This window comes from Gymnodraco acuticeps, unplaced genomic scaffold (assembly GCF_902827175.1).
Source record: "Gymnodraco acuticeps unplaced genomic scaffold, fGymAcu1.1, whole genome shotgun sequence".
Classification (NCBI taxonomy): Eukaryota; Metazoa; Chordata; class Actinopteri; order Perciformes; family Bathydraconidae; genus Gymnodraco; species Gymnodraco acuticeps.
Window position 1 is genome coordinate 113,935 of NW_022990747.1, and position 18,957 is coordinate 132,891.

Genomic DNA, 18,957 nt, shown 5'->3' on the forward strand with positions numbered 1-18,957 from the left:
GAATATCATCAACCTTTTTTTCAAAGTGGGTAACAAAGTCGCTTGACAGAAGTGAGGAGGGGGGAGGAGCTTTTGGAGGGTCCAAGAGGGTGGAGAAGATGGAAAATAGTTTTTTAGGATTGGAATAGGAAGATTGGATCTTATCTTGAAAGAAAGTGCTTTTTGCCTGAGAGATCGAAGCAGAGAAAGAGGAGAGGAGAGCTTGATAGGTTAGGAGGTCGTCACGGTGTTTGGATTTCCACCATTTCCGCTCTGCCGCCCTAAGGACGGTTCTATTAGCACACAGTGCATCATTTAGCCAGGGAGCCGGAGGGGACTGACGAGCCTGCCGAGATGTGAGAGGACAGAGCGAGTCCAGAGTGGATGAGAGAGTAGAGAGGAGAGTTTCTGCAGCAGAGTTTGGAGGCAGGAGTTGGAACGAGTCAGAGGAAGGGAGGGCTGAGAGCACCGACGAGGCAAAGGTAGAGTGGGAGAGGGAGCGAAGGTTACGGCGGACAAGTGCAGGATGAGAAGAGATTAGTTTGTTATGTTTGGAAAGGGATAGAGAGAATGAAATGAAGAAGTGATCGGATGTGTGGAGCGGGTTTACAGAGAGGTTAGAAGTAGCGCAGTTCCTTGAGAATATGAGATCAAGGACATTGCCAGCTTTATGAGTCGGTGGGGACGGAGACAGTGAGAAAGCAAAGGCGGTTAACAGAGATGTTAGTTCGTCTATCTTCCCCGTCTGGAGGTTGAAGTCTCCGAGAAGTACAGCGGGAGGGCCAGTTTCAGGGATGTGTGAGAGGAGATTATCTAATTCCTCCAAGAAGTCCCCCAAGGCGCCTGGTGGACGGTAGAGAACAACAATGGTTAGCTGTATAGGATGGGTTACTGTGACATTAGTTCAGACAAGCATGGAGTATTGACCTTGTGGCAGTTCATTTTGTTCATATATTGAACCCACTTAAAGTGTAGGCGAAATCAGCTGAGGCTCTTCAACCCAGCCATGAAGTTATACAGTATGGATCAACATGAATCTCCTTCCAGATTGAACTCTGACTGAAATTGCATTTGGTCAATGTTTTATTACACCTCAAAGACCTTGACCCTGGTGACTGTTAGTAGGGCCTTTTTTAAATGACTGTTATGTTAAGCAGTTTGTCAAAAGTATAGCTTCAGTGGTCACAAGTGGATATGAGAAAATCACATGTTAAAAACTGACCTGATCAAAGCAGTTTCATTTATAAAACGACTTTAAGTTCTGTTATTGGGACAGAGTCAGATGTGGAGTGAGCATGAACTTCTGTCAACTTTTCATTTTAATAAATAAACAAAGCAACACAAGGTAACCCTAGAAATAATTGGTGCCTTGATGAATCAAATGTTTTGAGTTTGAGAGGCAAATATCACCTCTTTAATGAAAATATAGTGTTGAAAGAACCATGGCTGTCTCTGTTGATCTGATTTGTGAATTTAGTAAAAGTGATGGTCAGAGTCTACTAATTAGACTGACATTCAGCTGCAAGTGTGTGTGAATGCCAAAGGTCAGGTAAAGAGCAAGATGCAAACTGCAGCCTTTCCACTAAACTTGCAACTTTAGCACCCCGAAGTGACGAAGAGGCTGTCTGTCTGATCAGCTCTAAATTAGCCGTGAGAATCAGCAGGTTCTCTGTCCTCAGAGGACTGATGGTGATCACAGCAGCATGCTGCAACTGGCCAAATGTCATGTTGCTTATTGTCAGGGGCCAGGGCCGGCCCTTAGAGCGTGCGGGGTTTGAGGGACCTGTGTGGGAAATTACTATGTGTTGCTACAGGGAAGCATTGGTTGTCATCTCTGACATTGTGTGGATCCACATCATTTACACCAACATCACAACCTCTGTGAAATAATATCAGTGTGTATGAAACTTTTATTCACTGCAACCTTTTTCAACTTTATTCTATATTTAAAAAATGTTATTTGTTATATTTTGGCTTTCAGTGTATTTAAATGTAACTTTATTGATCTATTTATTTGTCTTATTGTTTTTTAAAGCACTTTGAATTACCTTGGTGTTAAAAATGTGCTGTATAAATAAACTTGCCTTGTCTTATTAAAGGTGACAATAAAGTGTGTGTTATGGCAGATTGTTGTGGCTTGATATGCATTGTAATAGTCTGATGAATCTATTTGAAAACATTTCAAATATAGTGAAGTTATATCAACAAAAACTGCAACCTGCAAACCTTTAACAGAGGAAAGTAAAGTTAAAGCTCAATGAATCATCTCCACTGAGAGTTTCAGCACTGATATATTTCTGCCTGTGTAATTAGGTAGCTGAGAAGACTATTTTTCAGCCAACATTTGCATCTGCCCCGGGTTAAAGACAAATGGTGTGGTGCGCAAAATACGCACAGCCAGAGGCGCGGTCCAACGAAATCGTGACAATGACTACATTTCGATTAATGCAGCTGGCTTAATGAAAAGTACACGCAACATAAACACAGCCCGCCCCGCAGGAGAGCATAAAAGCAGGAAGCGTCTGAGCAATCCACACCAACAGGACACACTTGGACATTTGTGCCCTGGAGAACAGTTCGCCACTTCGCGCTGAGATGAGAGGGTTTACTCTGAATAACGTTTGCCAGTGTGGCTTATTTGCTTATCTCGTCTTCTTTTCTTTCATGACTTTTACCGTCGCTGTCAGTTTCGACCTGACTGAGCTAAGGAATAAAGTTGCTAAAATCAAAGTGAATCCAAGAGGGAATCTTTGGGCTACAGGTAAGAATCATCATCTATAACAACTATTGATCAATCAGTCATTTGTGTATAGAAATACATTACATGTATGTATTTTAACATATTTGTAAGGTGCAATAGGCTACGTTACATCTTTTAACATGATCACATTATTTTTGCTCTAACAATGTTCATTTTGTCCCTAAAGGATTTCCACCTCGCCAAGTCTGACTTATTTTAATTCTTTATTTGATTTAATTATTTTTTATTAATTATATGTTAACGAGCGTCTTCTTTGATTCGACAGGACATTTCATGGGGAAGAAGAGCGTGATGGATCCCCCCCTGCTGCCCTCAGTGGAGAGGCAGGGGGTTGATGCTCTGGAAGTCTCTCTGCCCGCTGAGCAGAGCACCCTCACGGAGCTTGTCCACCAGTTCCTGCGGGTGGCGTTGCAAGAACAGGTGGATACACAAGAGAGAAGCACGACAAATCCGGTGAGCACCACTAATTACCAGACGTTTTTTGACGCTCAAAATGACAAACAATCGATATTAAAACTTGTTCTCGTGTTCTCTGTTTCAGGAGGACGTGTTGATGAAGATTATAGAAAGCTACATCCAAAGCAGAAAGTGATACAGAGGATGTCAGGCTCGCATGAACACGGATCCGAGGTCACCTGGCCTCATGGGTTAAAATAAATACATTAGACACAGTTTACTGTCTCTTGCTCATCATGATTGTAATTACCTGTAACTGTCATACTGTTCGTGTGCCATCGGAAATGCACGTACATTTATTTATTTTGATGATGATATTTGACATTGTCTTGTTGTTTAAAATTATTTTTATTAAATAAAATTATTATTTGCACTGCTCTGAGTTTGATCTGCTGCAGATAAATGATGACCTATTTGTATACATCAGGTTTGATTCACTGCAATCCTATAAGCACATCATTACTTCATTATGGCTACCACTGGGTTTCTGCTATTTGTTTATTGGAATATTGGTCATCAACAATGAACATTATAGAAAATATGTTATGGGATATATATGGTCTAAAAGCCTCTCCAATGAGAGCTCATTAAGGGCTGAACAAAAACATTACAAATTATATTTAATGGGTTAAAAAATTCCAGAAAACTTTTAAAATGACTGTTAAAACTTTTAAATGGATTGCAGCTTCTTTTTTTCTGGTACATGTGAACTTCACATCCCTTATTTATAGGTCCAACAACAACTCATTGTTCAGCATGAGTAAGATCGGTTTTTAACACAAAAATAACACTTACATAAATACAAATGTAGGCAGCTTATATCATTTTTTTAGATTCCTGAATACATGGAATCGATATCATCTTTTGTACCTCTCCTGTCCTTTGCATAAAGGGATGATCTGTTCTCTCGATCAATAGTGGTGAGGCGAGATGGACCAGTCCTTGCCTTCGGCTGATCCATTGTTCATTCTGGTATAGGCTTTTTTAATATCTCTCCCACAATGCGTTGTCTGATGCTTTACATCAGCTTCAAGATGAGGAATATGTTCTGTGTTCAGAGTAGTGAGTGGTGGGCGGACACACAAACAGAGAGTACTTATTGAGTTTTATAGTCTTGATTTCTATAACTCAACATATTTGGCCCTATAAATTAATCAGTCGCCAGCTTATTATGTAGACTACAGTTTTATGTATAATAACATTTTTAATAAAACAGTTCAACAACCAATCCATCCCTCATGGAGGTTAAACTGTTGCATTTCTGGACAAACCTTCAAGGCATTGATTTAACTTAGTCATCTTGGAGAATTGGTGCTGTTGAACAGTATTGCATTGCTCTAGGAGTTTCTAAAATGTGTCCAACACTTTTGTTGATTACAACATTTGAATATCATTAACTGAGTTCTGTCACGATCTGTCTGGGTTGTGTTTTGTCTTGTCTTTTTCTGTCTTTGGTTTCTTCTTTTATTTTGAAAAGTCTTCACCTCCTGTCTTGCCTGTTGCTGTCTGTCTGTTTTCCCTCCTACCTAATTACCCGATTGTGTTCACCTGGTGCCCCTGTGTTTTCTCCTCCCTCCTCACCTGTGTCTTGTTTGTGTGATTAGTCTTGTGTGTATTTAAGTTCTGGTTTTTCTGTCTGTCATTGTTGGTTCATTGTTTGTCTTTGACTGTGTTCTCGTGTTAGTGTTCTGTTTGTGCCTCTAGACCTTGAAATAAAGGTATTTTTTCAGTTTATTCTGCATTTGGGTCCTGCCTGCTTCACTCAACCGTAACAGTACGAACCAACCAATAATGGACTCAGCAGACTCAGATTATTTTGCTCTACAGTCGGAATGTCTTGGGTACTCTGGAGTACATTTTTTATACTTGGAAGGGCGCCATCTAGATGGCGTAGAGAGGCTGCGTTGAAGGAGGCACGTCAGGAGGTTGCTCGCAAGCCCTGGCTCAGGAGCATATATATAGAAATGTATTCATTGGGATACACCTCTTGAGATGCACCATCTCGTTTTCAAGGGGGTCCCGACAATAGCAACAACTTACAGACATACATAAACAAACAGACAAAATGCAAAACATGACACACAAGACAAACCACATACAGTCTGTTAAGTGAAATTCAAGCAATGCACACAATCATTACAATTTGAGACAGTCAAGCAAATCAGTTTCATCAATATCAGTTATAACAAGTACAGACCAGTTGAAAGTGAGATATAAATGCATGTTTAAATATACCCAATGATGCAAGAGATCTAATAGCAGCAGGTAAAGTATTCCAGTCAGTTGGGGCTTTAAACATGAACGCTCTTCTGCCAATCAATTTGTTTGCAGAGGGGACAGAGCATGTTGCCTGAGTGGCTACAACTTTTCACAAGTTGTCCTGAGGACTTGTCCGAAGCCTCTAACCCTTTCCTGGGGTATGGCCAGGCCTTGGGAGGCCCACGGATCCTCCAAAGAATCTCTAGGAGACGCAAGACCAAGATTCCAGCCCGTGCTCCAGTGGTTCCGGTTCCAGTGCCGGCCCACACAGCCATGTTTCCGGCCCCAGCAACCATGGTTCGGGCCCCAGTGCCGGGACCAGCAGCCATGGTTCGGGCCCCAGTTCCGGCCCCAGCAGCCATGGTTCCGGCCCCAGTTCCGGCCCCAGCAGCCATGGTTCCGGCCCCAGTTCCGGCCCCAGCAGCCATGGTTCCGGCTTCAGTACCGGCCCCAGTAGCCATGCTCCCTACTCCAGTTTCGGCTCCAGGACTGGCTTACCGGCCGACGCCAGCTCCCCGAGTCCTGTCGGCGTACCGGCCGACTCCAGCACCTCGTCTCCTGTTGGCTTTCCGGCCAACGCCAGCTCCCCGAGGCCTGTCGGCGTACCAGCCGACTCCAGCACCTCGTCTCCTGTTGGCTCTCCAGCCGACGCCAGCTCCCTGTGTCCTGTCGGCGTACCGACCGACACAAGTCCCCTCTCAAGTCCCCTCTCAGGTCCCCTCTCGAGTCCCCTCTCAAGTCCCCTCTCAGGTCCCCTCTCGAGTCTCTTCTCGAGTCCCCTCTCAAGTCCTCTCTCAAGTTCCCTCTCAAGTCTCCTCTCGAGTTCCCTCTCAGGTCCAATCTTGAGTCTCTTCTCGAGTCCTCTCTCAAGTCCCCTCTCAAGTTTCCTCTCTAATCCCCTCTCGAGTTCCCTCTCGAGTTCCCTCTCAGGTCCCCTCTCGAGTCTCTTCTCGAGTCCCCTCTCGAGTTCCCTCTCGAGCCCTCTCTCTCTCTCTCTCTCTCTCTCTCTCGTCCCCTCTCCAGTCACCTCTCGAGTTCCCTCTCGAGTTCCCTCTCAAGTCATCTCTCGAATTCCCTCTCAAGTCACCTCTCAAGTCCCCTCTCGAGTCCTCTCTCAAGCCCTCTCTCGAGTCCCCTCTCCAGTCCCTACTCAAGTTCCTACTGAAGTGCCGTTGGAGGTTACGCTGGGGGTCCTGCCAACTACATGTCCTGTCTCATTGGGGGTCCCGCCGACTACTCTCCTGCCGGGGGTCCTGCCAACCCTATGTTCTGTCCCGTTGGGGGTCCCGCCGACTACTCTCCTGCCGGGGGTCCTGCCAACTCCATGTCCTGTCCCGTTGGAGGTCCCGCTGACTACTCTTCTGCTGGGGGTCCTGCCAATCCTATGTCCTGTTCCGTTGGAGGTTCCGCTGGGGGTCCTGCCAGCTCCATGTCCAGTCCCGTTGGAGGTTCCGCCGACTACTGTCCTGCCGGGGGTCCTGCCAATCCCATGTCCTGTCCCGTTGGGGGTCCCACCGACTACTCTTCTGCTGGGGGTCCTGCCAACCCTATGTCCTGTGCCGTTGGAGGTCCCGCCGACTACTCTCCTGCCGGGGGTCCTGCCAACTCTATGTCCTGTCCCGTTGGGGGTCCCGCCGACCCTATGTCCTGTGCCGTTGGAGGTCCCGCCGACTACTCTCCTGCCGGGGGTCCTGCCAACCCTGTGTCCTGTCCAGTTGGGGGTCCCGCCGACGACTCTCCTGCCGGGGGTCCTGCCAACCCTATGTCCTGTGCCGTTGGAGGTTCCGCTGGGGTTCCTGCCAGCTCCATGTCCTGTCCCGTTGGGGGTCCCGCCGACTACTCTTCTGCCGGGGGTCCTGCCAACTCTATGTCCTGTTCCGTTGGAGGTCCTGCCGTCACCTGTCTCGCCGGGGGTCCTGCCAACTCCTGGTCCTCTTCCGTGGGGTATCCTGCCGAAGCCTGTCCCACCGGCTCCGGTTCCTGTCCGGCCGACACCGGGTCCTGCCCGGCCTCCGGTCTTCGCCCTCGAGCCCGGCCCCCTGAGAGCCGCGGTCTTCGCCCTCGAGCCCGGCCCCCTGAGAGCCGCGGTCTTCGCCCTCATGCTCGGCCCCCTGAGTTCGCCCGCTGTGGCCTTCGCCCCTCCATGGTCTCTGCCTTGCCCCCGGGCCGTTCGCCCGAGACCCCCACCTTGAACTCTGCCTTGCCCCCGGGCCGTCCGCCCGAGTTCTCCACCTTGGACTCTGCCGTGCCCCCGGGCCGTCCGCCCGAGTCCCCCTTCTCGGCTTCTGCCTTGCCCCCGGGCCGTCCGTCCGAGATCCCTTCCGGGTCCTCCGATGTGCTCCTGGGCTGTCCCAGACACCCTCCACCCACCCTGGTGGCCCTAGTTTTGTGTCTCAACCTCACCAAACATGTAATTTAAGGCTTTGTGCAGTTTCTCACTTTGGATCGAAGTTTACAAATAAACATCTTACAATACTGTTATTTTGCCACTTAAAAACGTTGAATTGCAGCAACCTTTGGTCGCAGAATATTGTACACAAATAGTTTAATATGCTAGAAAATTGTGTTCCCAAAAAAAAAAAAAGCACTTAAACTTGCCTCCAAAGCTTTGATGAGGAGAGGGAGCAACTCTCCAGCATGTTATTTGGTGTTACTTTTGGTCAAAATGTTCTTTTATGATAATGAGTTTAATCTTTTCCTTTAAAAAAGCAAAAGTTAAGGAACACACTGACATAGATTATTATTTTTATTGCTAGCACATACACAAGATGTACTGCGTATTTGAGTACTGAAAGAAATGTCATCTTCAAATGCAATCATGTCTTTAATTAATTAACTTGAAATGTCAGGCAGCTGCATGATAATCTGTTGCATAGTCTATGTGTTGATACAATAATTAATAGTTTGTGGGTGTGTGTGTGTGTGTGAATTAGTGAATACAACTATCCTCTTATGACTTAAAATGGCAGATCCAAACATGTTGCAGAGTGTAAATGGTTGAGGAGGATGATGACTTCTCACACTTTGACTGTGTCACAGATCTCCCATGACATATGCTTCTTCACTCCTGGGGGAATGAGAGATTCAATTCAGCAGCTCTGTGCTTTCTGTTTACCTTGAATGTTCCCTATTGCGCAAATAAACGCTTTGTTCTTTTAAGACGCTTAGATTTATCCTGTAATCCCTCTTTCTGTCGACCTACACAATATATGCATCTTCACAAGCATAGTGATGCTTGGCAAAGGTAAACATTGAATTTTAAATTCCAGGAAAATGAAATGTTATTCCTGCATATTCTTTTATTTTTTTATTTTTGGTAGGAATGAATCATTATCAGTTATTCCCTATAAATACATCTGTATCAGTAAGACATTAGTGGATAAAGATAAGAAGAGTAGAAGAAGGACTTTTTGAGGCAGTGAGTTGAGAATTTCAAGAGAAAGTTCTTATAAAAAACATTTCACTAAACATTGACTTGTATCCATCAACAATATAAACAGCTGATCATTCAAGAGGACACTTTCATTCATTTTAAGGTAATCTTTATCTTGTGGGAATCAGTATTATCAATGCTGGTGCTCAATGAAAAGAACCCACAGCGACGATGACACTGGACAGTTTATTTCCTCATCTTGAATTGGCCATCTGGCATTTTGGCGATAGCTGCAATATCCTCCAAATAATGGTCTGTTATCATGAACTGCTCCCGTGTGACACATTTACTACAGAGCGCCCTGGACAGAGATCTGGAACCTTCCCCCCCCCCCAAAAGATAAAAATGAAATAAATCATATAGCATGATTTACAATGATTTGTTTTTATTAGGGGTTTCTTGGACATGTCTTGTCTTTAATTAATCAAAGCATTGCTTGTAAATGTGGTTCATATGTCCTGTGAGGGCATTTTAATTTGAGAACAGCATAACAGACAGTAGGACATCCCTCTGTTTATCATTCAAGTAGTGATATCCTGTCAATGCAAATTGTATTCAAATAAGTGTCATGTTTTGACATGTAAAAGATAAATGTGTAAAACAACCAAGCCCTTTTGTTTTTTGGGTAGATGTAGCCATACTTTGTCACACATAAGTGGTTCATTGTGTATGTATGACTCAAAGTCATCCAATCCTTTGAAACCGTTTCTATCCTGCCTTTGTTTCCCTGCATATGTGCTTGTTTCTTTGTTTACTAATACTATGTTTTAATAATGACTTGATGTATAGCCAACAGGTGAACTTGATGCATAATTCACAGAGTGGATGTATGTTGTGTCAACGTATAACTTTAGCATTGACTTGAGGTGCTCGGGCTTAACAGCAAAAGCTGACAGTGACAAAGGTTGCAAGCTTTGACTCAATAAAAACCAAAGCTTTGGGCACCAGTTCAAATCATTATTTATTGAGTGCCCCAAAGGTGCTAATTTTCGATTGAGCAATTTATCACAACCTCATACGAGAGACACAGGTCCCATAGAGTTAACTATAGAAAGCAGGGTCAAATGTGTCCCTTACATTCTTTCATTTGTGTGTGGTTGCAATGCAATGCCATATTATTACAATTTTGTTTTTAATTAACGTGATGGTTATGTGCTTTTACCAACTGACCACACTTACTTGATACATCATCCTCTTACACATTGCATGCCAGTGAAAACGAGCGATGCTACACTGCCACCCTCTGGTAAAGAACATTATGTCAGGCAGGACCACTTATCTGACGCTGCCTGTCTGTGTCTTTAATAGGCTTACACTGTGTGTTGTGAGGGGGTGAAATGATGCTGTAAATAATCAGATTTCAAACAAACCATGCCTCAGCAAAAGCTGCAACTCTTCTTAGACCAAGTTAACTGTGGAAAACAACAACACTAAACTCATAGATATGACAGAGAACACTGACTAAGGGTGATAGCACCACATATAATCAAGCAACTTAAAAAAATAAAATAATAATAATATTCTGTGGTGAACCAGTAAAGCTAAAGTAAATATTAATGTGTCATATTAACTATTTGTTTAATTCATATTTTCTGTACCACTCTAAGGTCTTGATGGCCTTGTATGTGATTAACTATTTATACTATACTACAACAATCCCATTTGGGAACAATTTAGTATATGTTATTATATGTTGTAGCCTACAGCATGACTTAATGGTGGATGTGTAGAAAAGCATAAAGCACTGATATTCCTTGGACTTCTGTTGTACATAAACACACACTAAAATTAAAATGACCTTTAAAAACACAAGCTGCACTATTCACAATTAATGTAATGTATAATGCTAAATTGTTGCAAGGCTCAATGTTCAAATGTCCTCCATCACACTTTGTTTTTGAATGGTGATGTCATCAGACCATGTGACCTTTTTGTTTTTGCGACTATTTCATTGGTCGAGCAGGACATAATCTGTAAAGTGGGGCAGGACCACCGGAGCCATTTTATTAATATAACAGCAAAGGTGCAGGTGCATCACTAAATATATTTTTTATAGTTACAGGTTTTTTTAAAACTCAAATTACCATGGGGCAGTGTGGAATTACGTCATCCAAAACCGTCTTGGTTTTTCTTAATCTCATATTTTGGGTAAGAAAACGATGGATGTTTGAACAAAGTCCAGCATCCTCAGTGAGGCCATGGATGGAGAGCATTAGCGAGCTAGCAAACTGCGCCAGAGATGCTCTGCAGTGTGCAGTTTAGCGTCAGTCCAGCTGCTTTTTGAGCCAAAATATCCACGGAAAAAGTGTCACTTTAGCGTTTTCTGTGAGGGGCTCTAATTGGAGAAAGGATGTTGTGCAGTAGATAGCTACAGTGTGTCGGTAGCTGCCGCCCACAAATTGAAGCTATGACGTGATGCAGCAGAGAGTTAATCTGCTGTCTGAGATATTGATTGCAACATGTAGTTTTATATCCAGAGTTGGATTAAGATATGCGGAAGGATAAATGGAGGTGCAAAAAAAAGAAGTGTGATATATATTTGAAAAAGGAACACATTAAGCTATCTCCCAGGATGAATAAATAATCAACAAGCGGCCCAGGCCACATTGCACCAGTCTCTTTACATGTTATGTGTTTGCTGTTCTTCAGCTGAAGATATATATAAATAGTAGTTTATGTAAGAAATATCGCATAATATGTAATTTAAGGAGTTTCTTTTATCACCTGCCTTGTATACCTTACTCTCATTGTCTTGAAATTAGCTTTAATGCAATGACCATAGTTAAATACAGCATTGCAAAAACAAAAGGCTGCACCATGTTTACAATGCAAGTTTTTGAATCTAAGCAAGAGATGTTGTTCAAAGTCCAACACTTTACAACAATACTTTAACATTATTTGAGCTTTTGTCCAAAGCACGTGCAAAGACAGAATTCCTCCATGTGTGTACAACCTAAGAAATATACAATGCATCAATTTAAATACATAAACTTCTGCGAACATGCTGAACTGCTTCAATTGCTACACAATAGGAGATAGCTAAAGGGCCCAGGTGCAGTCTGAGCAGATTCATTTTCAGTCTGCAATAGATCTGTTTCATTTGTATGTATGTATGTTTATGTATGCACCAAAAACACCAAGACAAATTCCTCGTATACTTGGGAATAAACCTGTTTCTGATTCTGGTTTCTGATTCTGAACATATGTAGAGTTTCGGCTGTTCTAATGATAATGTGGAGCATATTTGACAGGCTGGTTTGTATTGTTTATCCATGTCTTAGATGTAGGATGGTACCAGTGTCTTGGATCTGGTTCAAGCTGCCAACAAAATACACTATGATACACTGGCTAATGCAGTGTTGTCTTATAATGAAAGAAAAACAAACAATCACAAACAAATTCTGAATACAAATATATGTAGTCAAACAATCAAATCTAACTGTCATGTGAGACCCATAGAACAAAATAAGAAAAATGGGGGGACTCAGATAAAAAAGGAGAAGCTAGATTTTGAAGTACTTATTCCTCTCACCGTGTCTCTGTTTCTCTCTGCAGGCTGCAGCCGGTATTTTGTGCTACATTGGAGCCTATGTGTTCATCACATATGACGACTATGACCACTTCTTTGAAGATGTGTACACTTTGATTCCTGCTATCATAATAATAGCCGTCGGGACTCTGCTCTTCATCATCGGCTTGATTGGCTGCTGCGCAACAATACGTGAAAGCTCCTGTGGTCTGGCAACTGTGAGTGTTCACTGCTTTGAATTGCACCCCTTAAAATATAGAGTGCCGGGGAAAAATACACAATCAACCTATCGAATACAAAAAAGTTACGATTTTTTTTTGTATCGCCCTAAAAGCAATGTCAAATATTCATTTGACTTCTGACTCACCTTCCTAATGAAACTCCTAACTATGTCTTTATTGTCATTTCAGTTTGCTGCCATTCTCCTGCTAGTATTTGTAACAGAGTGTGTGGTGGTGGTGCTTGGCTACATATACAGGGCGAAGGTAAACACTGTCTCGTTGGAAAACAGAAGTATTTCATTCAATTGCAATAAAAGTGTTTTTCTGTTTGCAGCAATTCAGATGTTAAAGCTCAGAATTTACCTCTATACTTTATATTGATATTGTATGTTGTGTGTCTGCTACTTGTCCCCAGTGAGAGATGAGATGAATATAGATGAAAACATTAAGCAAAACTCAATATTGTTACATCTTGTTGTTGTTAACAAACCGGATTTTCTAGGCTTAATTAATGTTTCGTCGCTCTCATGTTTACAAATCCCTTTGGTTAATAGTGTTGCTTTAGGGCCTACATTTTAAATTAGTTTTATATTAATGTGACAAACTGTGCCCTGGAGAAAACAAAGGGAAATTGTAGTCACTGAGCAGGGACAGTGACCACTGCTGCGCCTCTGTTTCAGGTTGAAAATCAGGTCAATCACTCCATCCAGAAGGTTTACAACGAATACAACGGCACCAACACTGATGCTCCCAGCCGTGCTATTGACTATGTGCAGAGGCAGGTGAGAAGAAAAGCCTGTTGGGAAAAAAAAAAGTCAGATACAAATTCAAAGGATAACAGTCATTTTGACATATTGACTCATTTGAGCCGAATAATATTTTCATTTTATGCATTTTTAAGCGTTTTGATGTTTGCATGTTTCAGAACGTGAAATAAATGAGTGTTCCTAATCAACTCCTGACTGTTTTATCCCCCCTTTATTCTTTTCTATTCTCCTGTTAGCTTCACTGCTGCGGCATCCATAACTACTCTGACTGGAGGAACACACACTGGTTTAAAGAATCTAAGAACAACAGCGTCCCGGTCAGCTGCTGTTTGCCCAGCATCACTAACTGTACTGGCACTCTCACTCGACCAGCAGATCTCTACCAAGAGGTACGAATTAGGGGCTTAAGTTCAGGGCTTTATCTAAAACCACAAAACCCACCTTAAAGATTCTCTCTAGTCAAAATGGGATTTTCTTATTTTTCCTGGAGTATACCTCCATGCTGCTCAACCTAGCGCCAGCAGCAGAGGTTGTGGTGAGGCCAGATTTAACATTTGTAAATGCGAAAGAAACATTAGATTTATTTCCAGCACAATTTCATGAATAATGGGTATTTTTGTCTGTGTCTGAAACATAAAAGATATTGACATTATTGCCTAGTACTTTTTTGTTGTAAGAAATGTTGCTATGCACTTTATGCAGTCTTTTAATATCATTTATTTTCTGCCGCAGGGTTGTGAAGCTCTCGTTGTGAAGAAGTTAAAGGAGATCATGATGTATGTCATATGGACTTCACTCACTTTCGCATCTATACAGGTAAGCAGGACTTTTTAAGGTGAATACAAAGGTGAACATTGAAATACATAACCAAATATGTATGAACTTGTACCATTGTCTGATAGCTGATGTTGCGTATGTTGCTCAAAAGGATTTTGTTGTAAATATAAGAACTGGATTCTGATAAAATCTGAGTTTTATCTTATGGGGAAAATGTGAAGGTAATCCTAGAATAAGTAAAAACCAAAGCCAGTATGTGTACTTCACTGTTAATTCATTCTCAACAAACACCTACCTCCCTGCAAAAGAAAACACATACACATCTTATTCTATGTTGTATTTAAATACAATTATGTATTGGCCGCATAATTAACTCCGAAGTTATCTCTATCAGCACAAACTGAGCTTACAGTAGCCCTGACCTAATTGAGTCAAAGGATATTGACTATGTTCAACAGCTCAGCATGGTCACTGCTGACCAGGAGACTAAAACAGCATGGCCGATCACTTAATATTACACTCAAACATACTCATTAAAGCACAACATGCATGCTGTATGCGCATGGATTCTTGCTTTTCACATTATTTGCCTAAGCTGTGTGAATAACTGATCATTAGTTCTTTTTTTTACATTTCTGAATTATTTTCCTGTCATGTTGGAGGGCATAAGGATTCAAACTAACATATTTTCTCTTGTTTTCTTGCCGTCTGCCTGCAGATGCTGGGCATGCTCTGTGCCTGCGTGGTGCTGTGCAGGAGGAGTCATGACCCAGCGTACGAGCTGCTGGTCACCACCAACAGCTATGCATGAGCCAACCAACAACGCACTCAATAAATCAAAAGGAGCATCACCGGACATGTCCACAGTAGATTTCAGCTGTAGTAGTTTAAGCTCATACACACACTTCGCACAATTCATGATAAAGTAGCCAACACTGATGATGTGGTTTGGGTGGGTGTGGCACTTCAAGAGGAATCCAGTTATTTATCGACATGCTTTGTATGTTACTGTTACTTTAAATGTAATTTCTTCTCTCCTTACTAATACTGAATCATCTACATAAGCCAACGTTTTATATGGCTAATTGACACAATTGATGTTGTTGCAGATTTAGTTTCATTTTTAGTTGTGGCTTGATAACATTTGGGCTTATCCCCATTGAAAATGATGTAAATACATTTGAGCACATTTGTTTATTTCACTCAGTGTGGGATTGTATGGAATGATTTCATTGTGTGCTGGAGCACTACATACATCTCATAATAGTAATTGAAAAATCTATGTTAAAAATATAATGTACACCTTTCCTAAGAACTTAGTTTGACCAGACTTTGTGAAGTTGGACAACGTTTGTTTTTTACCATGGCATCAGACAGTGTTTTATCTCAATCTTAAAATGTTGTTTGAAGAGCAGCTCCGCGTTAGTATTCATGAATATTCAGTTTGTTAACAATGTACTTTCTGTTTTGATGTATTGAATATTTTCTGAATAAGACTTCAATCACGAGGCATTGCGAATACATGAATTGTGAATGAACCTTTTTTTCTCCAGTGCTATTAGTAGCAATGAGTATTTTCGGTGTTACCTGATGACTGTATGAATAGATTGTTACAGATAATTCCTTCTCTTTCGTTTGTTAGACATAAACCTGCTACAAAGAATTATGACACATTTATTTTCTACATTTGTGTATTGTGCACCTTTTAAATGTTTTTGAGCGGTTAAGTTGACCCCTTGGCTTAATAGCTACAGTAGTGTCGCAGAACAATCATCATACAAATTGTGTAAATACTGGAGGCTGGACGAGCCAGGGACAAATAAACTCATACATTTCAACTTGACTGTTTAATTGTCATCATTCCATACACATGGTTTAACATTGAAGTGAAAGTATTGCCATTTAAACCATATCCACAGGTAATGATTTGATAATTCAACAGTCACATATAGCCTATGTTTTGACAAAAGCTTTGAAGGTTACGTTACAGATGTGAAACAAGTTTTCAATAATTACAGCACTGTAACCCACAAAGTACTTTCCATATCTTTAAAACACAAGGCAAAACACATTGAAAGAATACCACATTTAGACCCAGAGAGATAAAACCAAACAAGGTGCACAGCCCCATCTGCTGGCTGCAAAAAATAATGTTTTAGTGGTAGGCTACTGAGCAATTTAGACAGTAAAAATATCTGGATAAAGCTTGACATATAACATTAATAAACACAAATACAAATTGGAAATCAACAATACGCATGCGCAAAAGAAAAGCGGGTGGCATCATTTGAAGCCAGGTGGGTCTTGATTTCCTTTTGCCCTACTGCGATTTTGATTGGCTGTTTGCAAACTGTTGTTTTCATCGATATGTAGGCTTACTCCTTAGCAGAAGTTGTATTTCATGTAAAAAAGTTGAGGAACTGTGGTGAACCATGTGGAATGTCTTTTAAGGCACACACTGGAGGCCTTATATCCCGGTAATAATATTATTAAGAAAGATACGTTTTCCAGGAGGAATCACAAGCTTGTCAGATAAGAGCTAGCAACATGGCCATGAGGCTTCCAGGCTTCTTTGCGGATGACCACTACCCAAATGGACAGAGCAGAGTGAGGAGAACAGGTATGTGCTCAGTCGTATTATCACCTGTGTTTATCTGTAAATGTGAAGTTGTGCATTCCGTCAAAGTCAGTGGCGAGCCGTCAGGGCCCTCTAGGCCCTCTGTGAGGGCCTAAGATATTCTAAAAAATAATATTTGAAAACATTAAAAAAAAAAAACGTTTTTTTTAAAATATTTTTTTTTATATGTTGTTGTTGTTACATTTTTACGGAGCCCTGGAGGGTTCATAGAGAGAAAAATAAATAAAACGTGGCCACGTTTTACTTTCTCGTGCGCACGAGTTACTTTCTCGTGCGCACGAGTTACTTTCTCGTGCGCACGAGTTACTTTCTCGTGCGCACGAGTTAATAAAGCGTGCGCACGAGTTAATAAAGCGTGCGCACGAGTTACTAAAGCGTGCGCACGAGTTACTAAAGCATGCGCACGAGTTAATAAAGCATGGCCTCGTTTTGTGTGTGTGTGTGTATGTGGGGGGGGGGGGGGGGGGCATTTGTTTATGATAGTATCGTTCGTTCCGGTGCACTCCGGCAGGACTATAGCACATCGAGATTAAGATTAAACACATTTCTTTCACTTGGGAATACACTTAACTATGGGGAGCCAGATTTGTTTAAAGTACTGTTCGTGGTAATTTGAAAACAAATGCCGGTGGTGTCGGATACACACGAACAGCACCGTGTGTGTGTGAGGGGCAGCACGGTGTGTGTGTGTGTGTGTGTGGGGTGACCAGGTGTGCCACTTTGTGCGGGACTGCACACAGCATTTTTATTAATTGTCCCGCGTCCCACAAATTGAGACTATGTCCCGCATTTGAGTGACAGACGCGCAGGAAGGCCGGATCGGTTCAACGGCATCATGTTGAGCTGACAGGCGACACAGAGGTACCCCCCCTTGACAGTTCACGAGCACGTCCAGTGTCTCCCCCCGCCCCGTCCACCCAGTCAAAAAAATCCCCACTACACCACTGTGTATAGGTGTGTGTGGTTAAACGTAGCAGCCTCGATCTCTATTCAGCGGTTCTAATGAAGGGAAACGCAGTGAAGTAAACAGTAAAAGGCACAGCTCTTTGCAGCTGGTGCTGCTCTTCTCAGATTCTGCTGAGTTACACGTTACTGCCTCCAGTGCCCTGTACGACGAAGCCAGTTCAACAGACCCTGGACCTGGACATGTTCGATTTACCCGGCTTAACCCTAACAAACGCGATGTCGATAAGCGGTCCGACGAAGCTGGTAATCAACTCAGTAAATCAACCAGGGTTTCTCTGTCCGGCTGAGAGCGCGTTCACGTGAAAGGGACGGGGTTAGCAACATTTGACCAATCACAAACATGGAGACGCGTGCTGACAGCGCAGCGTAGGGCTGTGCGATTATGGCAAAAATCATAATCACGATTATTTGGGTCAATAATTGATATCACGATTATTTTGACGATTATTCATTGACCATTTATTGAACTTTAAAACAAATAATATTTTACCAATAAACAAGATCAACAAATATGTTGGAGCGCACTTCCAAAACCATACTAAACATATATTATTAATATGATAAATAAAAATAAATTAGACCAAAATAAATTAAATCAAACATGTTGCAGTGCACTGTCACAACCTACTGAACACTCCTTAACATATAGCCAACATTTTGGTAAAACATATTCAACATATTCCACTCAGTTAAACGTTGAAGGCTGGCCAACCGTCATGGTCCAGAAGTAACAGGAAATAAATGTTGAACTACAATTTAAGACCAAATAAAAATGTTTAGGCCACCATGGCAAATGCTGGTAGGGCTGCTCATGTCATCTCTTAAAGATTTTTTGCAAGAAACACCAGCCTGTTTACATGGTCTAGTTTCAGAGATGAGCGCAGGCAGGTGACAATATTGCCACCTGTACTGAAGACCCTCAGCCACGCCCCGACACATGGGGTGACGCCGGCCAATCACAAAGCTTTGATGCGTTCAAGTGCATTATTCTGGCACAGGAAGATTATGTTACAGGACATAAAACAGAATATTGTTGTTCTATTTTTAGACAGTAGACACATCTCGCGATCGACTGGTTGGGCACCCCTGGGCTAGACCATAGGTCTGTTGTGGTAGCAAAGTAGTCAGCTGAAGCCACATCTCTCTCAACTTCCCCACGGCATTTGTCATA

At 42.3% G+C, this 18,957-nt stretch overlaps 2 protein-coding genes across 2 annotated transcripts; both read left to right on the forward strand.

Annotated features, from left to right (window-relative positions):
• Positions 1 to 2,534: 2,534 nt before the first annotated feature.
• Positions 2,535 to 3,513, forward strand: nmbb (neuromedin Bb). The gene is made up of 3 exons (XM_034232146.1): positions 2,535 to 2,740; positions 3,006 to 3,193; positions 3,282 to 3,513. The coding sequence occupies exons 1-3, from the start codon at positions 2,575 to 2,577 to the stop codon at positions 3,330 to 3,332; spliced, it is 405 nt and encodes a 134-aa protein (XP_034088037.1). The 5' UTR covers positions 2,535 to 2,574; the 3' UTR covers positions 3,333 to 3,513.
• A 7,342-nt stretch (positions 3,514 to 10,855) lies between these two features.
• Positions 10,856 to 16,020, forward strand: LOC117556683 (tetraspanin-3-like). The gene is made up of 7 exons (XM_034232152.1): positions 10,856 to 11,036; positions 12,444 to 12,635; positions 12,828 to 12,902; positions 13,319 to 13,420; positions 13,642 to 13,794; positions 14,138 to 14,221; positions 14,901 to 16,020. Exons 1-7 carry the CDS (start codon positions 10,974 to 10,976, stop codon positions 14,991 to 14,993), a joined length of 762 nt encoding a protein of 253 aa, XP_034088043.1. The 5' UTR covers positions 10,856 to 10,973; the 3' UTR covers positions 14,994 to 16,020.
• The last annotated feature ends 2,937 nt before the right edge of the window (positions 16,021 to 18,957 follow it).

Coding starts and splice junctions, on each gene's coding strand:
- nmbb (XM_034232146.1), top strand. CDS start 2,575: ATGAGAGGGTTTACTCTGAATAACGTTTGCCAGTGTGGCTTATTTGCT. Junction 2,741..3,005: donor AGGGAATCTTTGGGCTACAG/GTAAGAATCATC, acceptor TTGATTCGACAG/GACATTTCATGGGGAAGAAG. Junction 3,194..3,281: donor AGAGAAGCACGACAAATCCG/GTGAGCACCACT, acceptor TCTCTGTTTCAG/GAGGACGTGTTGATGAAGAT.
- LOC117556683 (XM_034232152.1), top strand. CDS start 10,974: ATGGGGCAGTGTGGAATTACGTCATCCAAAACCGTCTTGGTTTTTCTT. Junction 11,037..12,443: donor TTCTTAATCTCATATTTTGG/GTAAGAAAACGA, acceptor TTCTCTCTGCAG/GCTGCAGCCGGTATTTTGTG. Junction 14,222..14,900: donor TCACTTTCGCATCTATACAG/GTAAGCAGGACT, acceptor GTCTGCCTGCAG/ATGCTGGGCATGCTCTGTGC.